General features: G+C 36.8%; 1 protein-coding gene across 7 annotated transcripts in view; it reads left to right on the forward strand.

The window, feature by feature from the left end:
- LOC135216681 (papilin-like) overlaps positions 1–14615 on the forward strand; it is a 382576-nt gene that overhangs the window by 343634 nt on the left and 24327 nt on the right. For all 7 annotated transcript variants that reach the window (XM_064252077.1, XM_064252084.1, XM_064252080.1 and 4 more), the window contains 2 exons: positions 3512–3727; positions 14502–14615. The exon at positions 14502–14615 is cut by the window's right edge and continues 57 nt beyond it. In XM_064252077.1, the coding sequence (XP_064108147.1) occupies positions 3512–3727; positions 14502–14615 (330 nt within the window). The remainder of the gene's footprint in view (positions 1–3511; positions 3728–14501) is intronic.

Genomic DNA, 14615 nt, shown 5'->3' on the forward strand with positions numbered 1-14615 from the left:
TTGTCCACAAGTTGTTCCGACATATTTAGTTAAACATTATTCTTCATCAGGATGCACCCCTTACTGTAATTATTGATGACCATCATTAATGAAAAAGGAACATCCAGGTCTATTAAATAACAATAATGATTCATTTAGCACTAGGGAAGTGTATTTCTAAAGGTAAACCATGGGGATTGAGTCAGTGATTTTTAAGTCATTTCAAATTTTTTTTATTTACAGCGAGAGACTTCACAAATACTAATATAAAAAACTGCAGCAACAGTATTTTTCTAAGGTTAGGTAAATGAAAGAATGCTGTACTCCTTTTGTTGGCATTAGTATTTTATCATTTTTCCTATAGCGTATTCCGACAACAACTAAAGTGTCATAAAGATGACTGATGAGAATCAATCTTTCATTTTAACCATTTTATAATTTCTAAAAGCTGTTTAACTACATTAATTAACCAAATTACTCATTTTAATAATTTTACGAACGCTGTGAAGATCTATAATTCATTTGTTTATAAAGTAAAGTGGTGTACTCGTGCCATTAAGAAATGCCTAAGATATAACACAGAGTTGGGACTGCAAGCCCTGCTGACCCTAGGGAATTTATGCACTGTCCCGAACCTCAGAGCAAGACACCTCACCCTGCATCCTGACATAGGTTGGCTTTGTTTAAAGTATAGGGGGAAAATGGTAGTACATAAAGAGTTTGAACCTCAGAACAAACGACCAGGGACCGCTCTTATTCAGAAATTATTACATTATCCTTATTGCATGGACCTTGGACTAAACTAGCATACTGGATAGTTTTCTTCATTGCGTTCATTTGTGGGAGTTTTTTTTCAAGAAATGAAAAGCTTTTGATTTAAAGTTACTACCACAAGGTATGTTGTTGTTTGTAGCATAATGTATCAAGAAGCTTTACATAGTTTTTTTTAGCTTAGCATATTGAATTCATTGCCTCAATAGATTGCAATACCCAAGGTATGTATATGGATGTTACTAGCTTTTGTTTTTGGATGGTAAAATATGCTAGTTAGTAGTTTTGAAGTTTTCAGTTTATTGAACAGCTTTGCAAATGGAGCATTGTGAACTGTATCAGCATTTGATAAACGTTTTTTAGAGCTGTAGCTCAGAGTATTTGGTGTATGTAATCTTTTAGGATAATGCATGGGTAAGTTTCAAGTTAGTGCTACAAAAAATGTTTTGTCTGCGCTATCAAGGTTTGAGTACCGTAAATTATTATCATTATGTACTTTAAGATTTGTCCCGTTGTGGAATTTTTTTCTCTGAATAGATTATTAACAATTAGATTGTAAGATATATCATGAATATTTTGTTTTTAATGCTATATATTTTGATAGCACACACACATACACATATGTGTATGTTTATATACTGTATGTATATATAGGGTATATATATATATTATATATGTATGTGTGTATGTGTGTGTGTGTATTATAGATGATAGGTATAGATGTATAATGAAAGATGCTGTTTAGAATAAAAATTAAAACCAGAAAATAAGGCCAAGAGAGAACTAATCAAGGCATAGAAGTATAGTAAGATTGTTAATTCTAACAATTAAGTAATTCCTTCACACACACACACACACACACACACACACACACACACACACACACACACACACATATATATATATATATATATATATATATCTATATAATATATATATATATATATATATATATATATGTGCGTGTGTGTGTCTGTGTGTGTGTGTGTATGAGTATGTGTGTGTGCGTATTATAGATAATAGGTATAGATGTATAATAAAAGATGCTATTTAGAATAAAAATTAAAACTAGAAAATAAGGGCAAGAGAGAACTAGTCAAGTCATAGAAGTATATTAAGATTGTTAATTCTAACAATTAAGTAAATCCTACATAAAATACAACCAATATATATAATTGGAAGGGGCAAAATTAAAGGAAATTTCATGAAGATATGAGGAGCAGGACTAAGGACCTGGTCGCAGCTCCAAGCTTTTGCTGAAGTGATTCCACCAACCAAAAGAATGACAAAACTGGAGTTATCCTCTATGTAAATCCGTTATGTACAGAGTGGGAAAAATCATACCTGCTTTTGTGGCCCAGATGCCTATATAGTACAGATGATTTTGATAACACAATCATTCATAAAGACAAATGTAAAATATTTCATAATTATATACTAGTTAGAAATATAAGAATGCATCAGTGTAATTTTATTCATTAATAAACAGGCAAGATATAAATTTTGTACTGGGAAACCTGTGTGTGCTATGTCTCACTTCCAAATCAAAGACCGTTCCCACGGAATCGTCAAGTTTTTAAAGACAAATATTACAGCATTTATTAATTAAATGTTTTCAGAATTAACAAACCTGCATATAAATTCTAGTCATAAGCATTTGGAAATCTTAATTCTTGATCAAAGTAAAGTTGACTTACCTTTTTTACAATGCATTTCATTAATAGATTTTTAAATAAGTGGAGAAGGAGCCAGTTATACAAACCAACACACGCCTCTGTATGCTCATTCTTTAACAGTTGAATCAGGATAGCCCCCATATGCATATAACTACCACAGTATCACCTATTCATACACCTAAAAAGGCAGCATCGGTCAAAATGAAGATAGTGTGGTATTTACATTAGGGCTTGAATTGTTTTATTTTGGTTAAAATGGATATTCTCTGCACAACTCTGTTCTCCAGTTAATGAGGTTAAACAGTGATGAATGACTACTAGGCAACGACACAGGTCTCTCAGTTGGTAAGGCTAAGCAACGACAGGTCTAGCCATGACTGAGATGAGTAAGAAACCATAAATGGAGGAAACTGCCAACGTGTAACCAGTGGTGACTATTAGTGGGCACATGAAGGATACAAGCTTGGTACAAAAGAATTCAACCAGTATAATCTAAGCTGAAAGAGACTCAACACCAACACACACACACACACACACACACACACACACACACACACACACACACACACACACACACCGCCCCCAATTAATTACACGAACCAAGTATTACACTGAAATTTGCAGTACATACACCAAAGGAGTGTGGTTTGAGTGACAGTAAGTCACAATGAAACCCAAGAATCAGCAGATTTATGGCGTAACCTACTTAATGATGTTCCACTTAATCATTATCCTTCACACACTCACACACCTTTTTAGTGGTGATGGTGGTGTCGTCATATTGTAGGAAATTTATTAAAGTGGTTATCGATCATTGTGAAATAGAATGAAAAATTCCTTATCATATCAATATTTTGATAGTGCCAGATACAATCACATCACCATCTAGTAATGAGTTTTGTGCAATACAGTTTTATCCAATATATTCATTGAATATTTATGCATATATATTGCATGTGTTTATATTTTTATAAAATGTAAATAGTATATGCTTATGTGCATGATTGCAAGTAAACATATTGGTTAAAGCATTACATTATGCACGGTATTAAGAATCACTTTCATCTTCTACTTGAAAATGACAGAGAGGGATGATGATGTTTGCCTCCTACCAAGTGATGCAGGTGACTGCACAGACCATGAGGAGCGATGGTTCTTCGACATCACGACCAATGAATGCAAGTCATTTGTCTATGGTGGATGCGGGGGTAACGGCAACAACTTTGCAACCCTTCGTGAATGCCGGAACTTCTGCTGGAGTCGAAGAGGAATTGTGACAGATGTAGAAGAGTTCAACACAGGTTAGTCTGTAATTTCCTTAGTTTCTGGGGTAAAAAGTTACTTAACTACATACATATATATATATATGTATATATATACACGGTCGACCCGCCTGTCTCTGGATTTTTCTATTCACTGTATTTTCTTATAATTTTCATGATTAAATCACTCTGTTTAAGCATATTTTAAGGTTTTTTTGTGTTTTAACTACCAGAATAGGCAGTTCTAAGCGTTTTTAGAGGAGTTTTAAGTATTCGCAGATTTGAGATTATTTGGGGGGGTGTGGTACACATCCCCTGCAAGTATGGTGGTCTACTGTATATATATATATATATATATATATATATATTATATATATATATATATATATATATATATATATATATATACATGTGTATAATATATATATATATATATATATATATATATATATATATATATGTGACGGTACTTACTTTCTTTGCACAGATCTAAGGTAACGTGCGCCGTGGAGGCTGTACTTTGGGGAATTAGGCTTATATAAATTCTTCTTGTCTTGCTCAATGTTCTTAATCTGGGATTCGTTAAAAGGGTTCAAATTTTGGATGAGAAATTAAATTGATATATCCATACAAATTACGTTTTATTCTTCGTTAGGGATTCTTACAAATGGTTTTTCCACCTTCTGAGTTACTGGGCTCTTGGACTGATAAAACTTAATTGGCACTTGTTGCAATTACGAGTCTATAGGCACGAGGGAAATTTACTGAGTATTGATTGTCACTTTCACTGTCTTTGATTGCTTCGCACACCACACTTTTGCACCTGTTCTTCTTCTGGGGATTCTTCTGTCTTTCTCCCTCTTCTCTGCCTGTTGCTGCGCCACTGGTTCTCCTCGTTCCCCTCTTTGTCGTTATCTTCTCTCGACTTCTCTGTTCCCCTTTTTTCTCTGCTTCCTTTTCTCCCTGCTCTCTCTCTGTCTCGCCTTTTTGTTCAGTTGAAATCTCCTTAGCACCGCCTTTGGATTTTTCGGATACTGACTGGGTGTGGCATTTTCTGAAAGACTTTTTGTGTCTTAGTGGCTACTAACTTCATACGAGACCGCCTTCCTGTCAGGTCTTCTACAGTAATTCGTAGGCTGTGAATTTGTATACGCCTCCTTCTTCATGTCCTGGCTTCTTAGGGGCGTATCCCTTGGTAACCTCATAGGTCATTCGTTGATACTTCTTTTGGGCTGTCTTATGACCAACACTCATGGCTTTTGATTCGTCGATAGTAGAGGCCTACCTTTGGGAGGGTGGAGCTTTTAAGAATTTGGTACTTCCCTCTTTCTAACAACGGGTCATAGAATTCCTTTTTAACGTATGCCAGATGGCTCTCTCTGACCTGTTCACGAAGGGAACGGCGATTAGTCATAGGCGCTAATGAGAGTAGTTTCCAATTTCTCGAATATGCCTGGGCAATATCCCTCATCGACCATAATCTCTTGTTGGTCACTAATCGCTGGTACGGACAGAGGCTTTTTGGGGAGATGAAAACCAGATGTCTAATGGCTAAAAGCCTAATGTTTGGAGTAACAAAATCCCTTCGCTAAGAAAAATCATTATCGTATTCCCTTTCCCTTTTCTTCCTTATTATCCGTTTCGTGCCTTTTTCTTAAGTATTATTAAGTTATTGTCTTTTGGAATAACGACACTGTGCCACGCTATTACAGTCTCGGCCCGCTACCTCGCTGACTCCGACAGCGTTATCTAAGCTGAAGCAAATATTATACCTACAAGAGGACTCCTAACTTATGCTTCTTGGAAATCATATTGAAACTTTAACTCAAAAAACATCAAAAGTGAATGTAAACATGAGCAAATCCTTGATTAAGTAACGTTAAGGGCAACAATCAAAATTGAATGTAAACATGAATAAATTCTTGAGCAAGTAACATTCAGAGAAACGTAAAAACTGAATATGAATATGAACAAGTACTTGATTAAGTAATATTAAAAGAATCATCAAACTGAATTCAAATATGAGTAAATCACATTAAGAAACAGGAAACTGAATGCAAACAAAATAAATCACCAAAAAACAAGAAAACTGAAAGTTAAACATACATAAGCCCTTAAGTCATAAGTTATATAAATGCATGGTAGAAGCAAAAAATAATGGTAACTATCCAAGTTTACAGTACATGATTGGTTCAGTCCTCAGTCCTATTCTATCTAGGTGGATATCGTCTTTCTTTATGGAAAAATAAATTTCGTTTTTCATTGACGACACTTGATGGCTTCTTGTTTGCTGCGACCTGTTGTTTGGAGACAAGTCCTGGGAGAAAATATCCTTGTGTATTTGTATGCAATAACAAGTGTGTCCTTGACTTCCTACTGAGATCGTGTATTGTGTTTATGCAAAATTTCATTGGACATTCTTACTGTAATTTCTGAGTATCCTTGTACATTAAACAATATAACTTCACTGCTTGATACTAAAACAAAATTGGCAACTCGGTTAAAGGAACCGGTTAGTGGTTAATACTTGTAGGTTTCTTCTACTGTGACAACAATTAGTAAGTTTTCACCAATCAATATCTTGTTAGTAAGTTTGCAACAACTACTTCTTGTTAATGAGTCTTCATCAATTAACTTCTTGTTAGTGAGTCTTCATCGATTAATATCTTATTAGTAAGTTTTCATCAATCAACGTCTATGGATTGAACAAAGTAAGTGTATTAATTACCCCTTCAAAATCTTAGTCATTTCTGAAACGAATTCTCTTATCTTAAAATCTCTTAGTGTCTATCTTAACCCGTCTTATTTATTCTTTTACTTCTAAGAATGTTCTTATGGAACGGTTAAACTTCATATACGTCTTGAAATTCTTATACTGCGCATTGAATCGTTTCTTACATACCCAAATAATTCCCTTCAAGTCAAAATAAATTTGAAGTTAGTGCACGTAACTCAAAAATTCTTGCTACAAACCGACTAATTAAAGTAAGAATTGTAACAATAAAAGATTATTCCTAAGTCGACCGATGAAGGTAAACTTAGCAATAACGAAATCAAATAAATACATGGGAATAATTGGATGAATTAATGGGTTTGTTCTTCTGTTTCACTGAAAAGTGACTCTTCTATTTCTTAGGTTATATCTAGTTCCTTCTTCTGGAATTTCTTCTGACGTCTCTGTCATTTCGGATTCTTCAACTTCTTTGGTTCTCTTGACCTTGTCCTTGTTTATCCAAAATTCTTCTTCTTCTAATGATTCAGCATATGTGGAAGGCATTTGGTTATTCATTTTCTTAACCTTTATCTTAGTTTCTTGTACGTCTACGACCTTGTATGGTCCTGTGAATTTTGTGGCTAACTTATAATTAATACCACTTCTTACTTCCTTCTTAATATAGACTTCATCCCCTTTCTTGTAGTCTACAGGCCTTAATCCTTCTTGATGCTTCTCTATCATATTCTGCTGGGCTTCTTCTAGATTCTTGTGCAATTGCTTGTGGATTACTTTAAAGTTTCCGATTCTTATCTTCATGATATCTTCAGAGTAATTAGGCTGTATTGGCTGATTCAGCCATGCATAAGGTAATCTGGGTTCATATCCCATCAAAGCTTTTATGGGAGTTGCTCGAGTACTCGTATGATGCCTTGCATTTAATGATAATTGGACTAAAGGTAAATTGACGTCCCAGTCAGGGTCCTGTCCTACCGTGTGACGTAATACATCTAAAACCTTTCTGTTATTCCTTTCTACCAAGCCATTGCTAGCTGGGTGATACGGCTGTATCGCTACCTTTTCTACCTTAAAGGCGTTGCAAATTTCTTGAACTAATGAGTTGTTGAACTCGGTCCCATTATCAGAGATAATGAGCTGTGGGGCAGAATATCTGCAAAATAGCTTATCGAAGAGTGCGGTTGCACAATCCTTGGCACTTTTACTAGTTAGTGGTACCAACTCTGTATATCTCGTGAGCGCGTCGATACATACTAGTATATTCTTATTCCCTTTACTCGTGGTATGAAGATTAGTGATAAGATCAATAGATACTCTTTCGAAAGGAGTCTGTGGGATAGGATATTTCCCTAGTGGCACTTCCTTGTCTGTTCTTCCCTTGTAGCTGTTGCATGTATTGCAGCTCTTCACATAATTACTAACATCTTTGTGAATTCCCTTCCAATGGAAAGTTCTTTGGATTAATCTAATTGTCTCATCCCTTCCTGGGTGAGCTCTCATGTCATCGTCGTGCATTAGCTCAATGACCTTGTTTCTTAGACTCTTAGGTACTAATCTTTTGTGCAGTACACCTAGAAATTGACCAAATGGGTCATATTCGTGACACATCCAAATTAATACGCCATCTATGTCCGTTAGTGCATCTGTGGGACATCCAACCTTCCTACCTAGTTCGGTTAATTCTTGTTGGCTGTGTTTTCTTTCGTTTCTAACGTATTTGAACAGTTCCCTTATATCTTCATCTCTTTCTTGTTCTTTTATGAAATTTTGCCGGGAAAGCTCCTCTGTATAATGCATGGTGAGTACATTTACGTCATTGCACATTGTTTCATTCTTTTCTTCTTCTTGACTTATCATATTTATACTATCACCTTGTGACACATATCTTGATAATGCATCTGCTACCTTATTCGTCTTCCCAGGGACATATTTCACCTGTATATCATAATCTTGGGCTGTCATGAACCAACGGGCTCTTCGTCCAGAAAAATTAGGGTTCTTTAGCATTTCTACTGCGGCTGAATGATCCGTGAACACGGTTATCTTGTAACCAAAAATGATATATCTGAAATGCTTTAAAGCGTCTATAATAGCTAGAGACTCGAGGTCTGTTACAGAGTAGTTCACTTCTGAGGGCTTCAATTTCCTACTGTAATAAGCTATCGCATTATACTTATTATCTTGTCTTTGCATTAAACATGCTCCTATACCAATGTGGCTTGCGTCCGTGGCTAAAAAGAATTCTTTGCCAAAGTCTGGGAAGCTAAGTACTGGGGGATGTGTTAATCTTTCCTTCAATTCATCAAATGCTTCTTGCTGCTTGTCTGTCCATGTAAATGATACGTGTTCCTTTAAAAGTTCAGTTAGTGGAGCTGATATGACTGCAAAGTTCCCTATGAACTTGCGGTAAAAACCTGCTAAACCTAAGAATGACTTTACGTCCTTCTTGCACTGAGGTGTAGGATATTCCTTAATTGCCTTAATCTTTTCGTCGTTTACTTCTACGCCCTTTTCACTTAGAGTATGCCCAAGGTAGTCTATTTTCCTTTTAAGGAAGTTACTCTTCTTTAATTTAAGCTTCAGGTTGGCTTTTCTTAATCTCTTTAGGACTTCTCTGACTAAGTCTATGTGTTCCTCTATAGTGTCTGTTGCTATTACCAAATCATCTATGTAACAGTGTACGTCCTTGCCTAGTAAATCGCCCAAAATTTTATCCATTAATCTTACAAAGTTACCGGGCGTTGACTTTAGACCAAATGGCATTCTTACATACTGGTATCTGCCGTTACTAGTGGAAAAAGCAGTCAAAGATTTACTTTCTTCGTCTAGAGGGATTTGCAAGAATCCTTGCAATAAATCTATAGTGGTGAAGTACTTCTTGGACCCTATAGTGGCGATTAGATCTCGCATTGACGGCATTGGATAAGGATCATTTTCAGTAATTTGGTTCAATTTTCTGAAATCCACAACTATTCTATAAGTTTTGTCCCCTTTAGGAACTAGCAAAAGTGGAAAAGACCATGGGGATTTAGATGGTTCTATTATTCCTTGCCTATTAATTCTTTGTACTTCTCTTTCAATGATCTCCTTCTGGGAATGTGCTACTCTGTAGGCTGGTATGTAGATTGGCTTTGTGTTTGATGGAATGTCTATCTTGTGCGTTATTTCGCGTGTATTTCCCAACGTGTCGCCGTCTAGAGCGACTATATCCTGATATTCGCACAGTAAGCCTATGAATTCCTCTCTAACATGGTTTTCCTTAATGTCCTTTAAATGAGATCCTATTTTAGCTCTTCTCAGTTTTATGTCCTGAGCATAATTTTCATTTCCCTTACTAATTGCTGCTACTGTTTCCCGTTCTACAACTCGGATAGGTATGGGAGGGTATACTTCTGCTTAAGCCTATCTCTGTACCTGGTGTTAATTTAACCTTTCCTCCTCTGTTATTCGTAATCTGTAACGCTATTTTGCCCTGTCTGACTTCGTGTAAACTAGAAGAATAATGTATTCCGTTTACTTGCGACTTTTCAGTAAGCGTGAGAATTTCCTTCCCTTCAAAAATTGGATTTACTGTACATTCTACCCACGTACTTTCTCCTGGTTTAAGTCTTAATTCCCTCTCTAACTTTAAATAAGTGCATTGATTTGATTCTAAGAGGTTAATGATCTGTTGTGAACTCGTGATGCATTCTGGATATCTTCCCTCTGTCTTATCCTTCTTTAAGATACCTTTCAGTGTGGGATTCTCTGTAGTCTGGGTTCTTTTAATTAACTTGCATATTGGTATTCTAGAAATCTCACGACCGTTGTTAATCACTAGTTGTTCTCTAGGGGCATCAATGCTTATCCCTTGTCTAGCCATAGTTGGATAACCTATCAGCAAATGAGCAAAAGCTAATTGTATATCTCTGGCTACCAGAACATTTTCTCTTAGAGCAATTCTTCCTAGCCTAAATGGAAAATCTAACTGTCCAATTACGTGGATATCATTACCCTGGACGTCTGTGATTCTACAATCTACCGCTGGATTCAAACTTAAGTGAGAAAAATACAACCGATACACCTTTTCTGACATTATATTCTTAGGACTACCTGTATCAAAGAATGTAACAATAGGTTTCTTTAGACCGACATGTGCGGGAAATAATGGTCTATAATTATATTCATTTCCTACATCAACTTTGCTAACCTGTGTAGCTGGGCTTAGCCTTGACATTCCTGACGTTCTCTCTGTTATAGAGGAAGATCCATTGTACCAGTAAGCAGAAAATTTCCCATTGCGTCGTCTGACATTGACTGAACTGGTTGATACCCTATACTTGCTGTTTGATTAGCATATCTATTTGGGACGGAATCCCCAATTTCCTCTAAGCTGGGGGAGATTGACTATTGTTTCTACTTCTGCCTCTCGACTGAGATCTACCTCTAGGAGTTGAAACAAATTTATTCCTGCATTCTCGAGCACTATGTCCTATTCTCTTATGGAAAGGACAGAAGGCCATCCCTCGGCAGTCACTGGCATAATGTCCTCTCTTCTGACAGTTATAACACGTGACTGTCGAAAATCCTCCTTGAGAAGATTTACCTGGCATCTTATTCTGATTTCTAGATGGTGTCCTAGATCTATTTGGACCTCTTTCCTGTTGTCCTATAGCGACTAAAGGTCTGTATATAGGATTCCCTTCAGGTCTTTTACCTAGGATTTTTGTTTCCTCCTCTTCAATCTCTGCTACATCATCGGATGTCTCCCACTTACGGGTCATCCTTGCAATGACTTCTGTTGGCAGGCTTCCAATCATTATTGCTAGTCTAAATATTTTTTTGACATGACTCATTAGCATTTTTTGCTTGCCTCCTTCTACCTCTATCCAACCTGTGGTTTCCATGAAGTTACCCCATTCATTCATATTGTTATACAACTGAGAGCTAAACTCTTGATAACGTCTTTCGTCTAACTTAAATTGACGCACTATCCTTGCCAAGCTAGTAACTGGATCTCTTTCACCAACTGTGGAATAAACCTTCCTGAAATACCGTTTCAATTCTTCCCAATTCTTAAGATCTCGGTAAGTCTCGGAGTGGATGTATCGTTCTAAGTCTCCTCCGGCTTCCAAATCAAGATAACTCTTGGCTTCAATAAGCTTTTCTCTATCTGTCCCCGTTATGCTATCTAGGCGTGTCTCCACTTGCTCTATCCAGTTTTCTAAGTTACAAGCTAACTGACCATCCTTTCTTCCGCAAAAATTAGCTATGTGATTAATCACATGTCCCTATGTGTTCCCATTACTGCTGCGCTCGAATTCGCGGACTGTGTACCTTCCGGCATGGTTAATTTCCTTGTTTGACTTCTCGTGAGCACAGGCGTTCTTACGTTCTGATAAGGAGTCGGTCTCCCTTTGACCATCGACTCGTTAATGGAAATTTTCTTAAGTACTGAGTATCATAAAAGTATCAAAGTTATGACAGTAATATCCCGAAAGGAAATGATAATAACAATAAATTATTTTTACTAAAGTATTCGATCACCATAAAAAATAAAAGAATTTTCCCAAGAAATATTCTCAAAGTCTTACGTTACCGGTAAGCGATTCTTAAACAACAACAAAACCCTCTTAACAGTACTGGTAACACGATACTGAAACTGACCGTAAAGTGTACGCTAACGAGAGACCTCCCGTGAATTACCCTTGTTATCCTAAACAAACAAAATAAAAACAAGTAAACATTCATTCGATGTAACAAGTAAAAAGCAAATACTAAAACAAAAAAAATCAAAGTATAAGAAATCACAAAAAACAACTAAAATCACAAAAAATAACATAAAATGACACAATCAAAATTCAAATTAAAATTTAAAGTTATTGGTTAGTAAATACAAATGTTCGGGAAAAGGTCTTAGTAGCTGATTAGTTATAATTTAGTAAAATGAGGAAATATCGTAGAGTTTCGTTGCCAAAAAAAAGGTTCAGAGTGAAAATCTTTTAATCTTGAAATACCAGAAATTGTCTAACTGAAATGTTAATTGCGTAATTTACTTTTAATAATGTTTAATGTTATGTAAGTGTGGGGACTTTTATTTGGACTTAACTTGCGTCGCCTTCGGCATCCGGGTTTACGTCTGACAGCTTGCGTTCGCCTACCAGCGCGTTGAATGATGTGTTGGTTCCCCTCTCTCTCTCTCTCTTCTTCTCTTCGGGAAAGGGGACCTCTCTCTCTCTCTTCTTTCCTCTCAGAGCAGGATTGCGTTGACGGATGCGTTTTCGGGATTGTTTTCTTTCCTCTTGATATATTTGCCTTATGCTTTCGACATCTTGTTCTTCTGGTAAAACGCCTGATCTTGTTCTTCGGAGTGGAGTTTTTCTTCGTGGAGTGTGGGTGGCTTTTTTTTTTGGAGCGCTTTTATTGTTACGACTCGGTAACTGTCTTTGTATTTGGGGTAGCACTGGTAACTGTCTTAGAGGAGAACCTTCTTTTTCGAGTGGCGTGAATGGATTGAAATCTCTTATGCCGACGCTAAACTTTTGATTCTGTTTCGCTGCCGCTGTTTTTAACTGTCATTCGTGTCTTCGTATCACGTCGCTAATCACCATTTTGCTGTCTCTTTTGTCTCTTCCTATCCTTACCGCTCGACATCAATTAATCTTGTCACTATATCAATCTTTATCTCATCGTATCCCGTCGCTCTGCCACCAATAATTCTGTGACGGTACTTACTTTCTTTGCACAGATCTAAGGTAACGTGCGCCGTGGAGGCTGTACTTTGGGGAATTAGGCTTATATAAATTCTTCTTGTCTTGCTCAATGTTCTTAATCTGGGATTCGTTAAAAGGGTTCAAATTTTGGATGAGAAATTAAATTGATATATCCATACAAATTACGTTTTATTCTTCGTTAGGGATTCTTACAAATGGTTTTTCCACCTTCTGAGTTACTGGGCTCTTGGACTGATAAAACTTAATTGGCACTTGTTGCAATTACGAGTCTATAGGCACGAGGGAAATTTACTGAGTATTGATTGTCACTTTCACTGTCTTTGATTGCTTCGCACACCACACTTTTGCACCTGTTCTTCTTCTGGGGATTCTTCTGTCTTTCTCCCTCTTCTCTGCCTGTTGCTGCGCCACTGGTTCTCCTCGTTCCCCTCTTTGTCGTTATCTTCTCTCGACTTCTCTGTTCCCCTTTTTTCTCTGCTTCCTTTTCTCCCTGCTCTCTCTCTGTCTCGCCTTTTTGTTCAGTTGAAATCTCCTTAGCACCGCCTTTGGATTTTTCGGATACTGACTGGGTGTGGCATTTTCTGAAAGACTTTTTGTGTCTTAGTGGCTACTAACTTCATACGAGACCGCCTTCCTGTCAGGTCTTCTACAGTAATTCGTAGGCTGTGAATTTGTATACGCCTCCTTCTTCATGTCCTGGCTTCTTAGGGGCGTATCCCTTGGTAACCTCATAGGTCATTCGTTGATACTTCTTTTGGGCTGTCTTATGACCAACACTCATGGCTTTTGATTCGTCGATAGTAGAGGCCTACCTTTGGGAGGGTGGAGCTTTTAAGAATTTGGTACTTCCCTCTTTCTAACAACGGGTCATAGAATTCCTTTTTAACGTATGCCAGATGGCTCTCTCTGACCTGTTCACGAAGGGAACGGCGATTAGTCATAGGCGCTAATGAGAGTAGTTTCCAATTTCTCGAATATGCCTGGGCAATATCCCTCATCGACCATAATCTCTTGTTGGTCACTAATCGCTGGTACGGACAGAGGCTTTTTGGGGAGATGAAAACCAGATGTCTAATGGCTAAAAGCCTAATGTTTGGAGTAACAAAATCCCTTCGCTAAGAAAAATCATTATCGTATTCCCTTTCCCTTTTCTTCCTTATTATCCGTTTCGTGCCTTTTTCTTAAGTATTATTAAGTTATTGTCTTTTGGAATAACGACACTGTGCCACGCTATTACATATATATATATACATGATATATATATATACATATATATATATATATATATATATATATATATATATATATATAATGTGTGTGTGAATTGGAATAAGACGTCCATGCTTAATTGCATTTTTATCCTTCACAGAACACTGCTTCCTTGAGACCAATCAGGGAACTTGCTCCAACTTCCAAGCTTACTGGCATTATGATCGCAGTACAGGAGTTTGCAAACAGTTCTTGTACGGTGGCTGTGATGGCA

The sequence above is a fragment of the Macrobrachium nipponense genome, chromosome 6 (genome assembly GCF_015104395.2).
Source record: "Macrobrachium nipponense isolate FS-2020 chromosome 6, ASM1510439v2, whole genome shotgun sequence".
Classification (NCBI taxonomy): Eukaryota; Metazoa; Arthropoda; class Malacostraca; order Decapoda; family Palaemonidae; genus Macrobrachium; species Macrobrachium nipponense.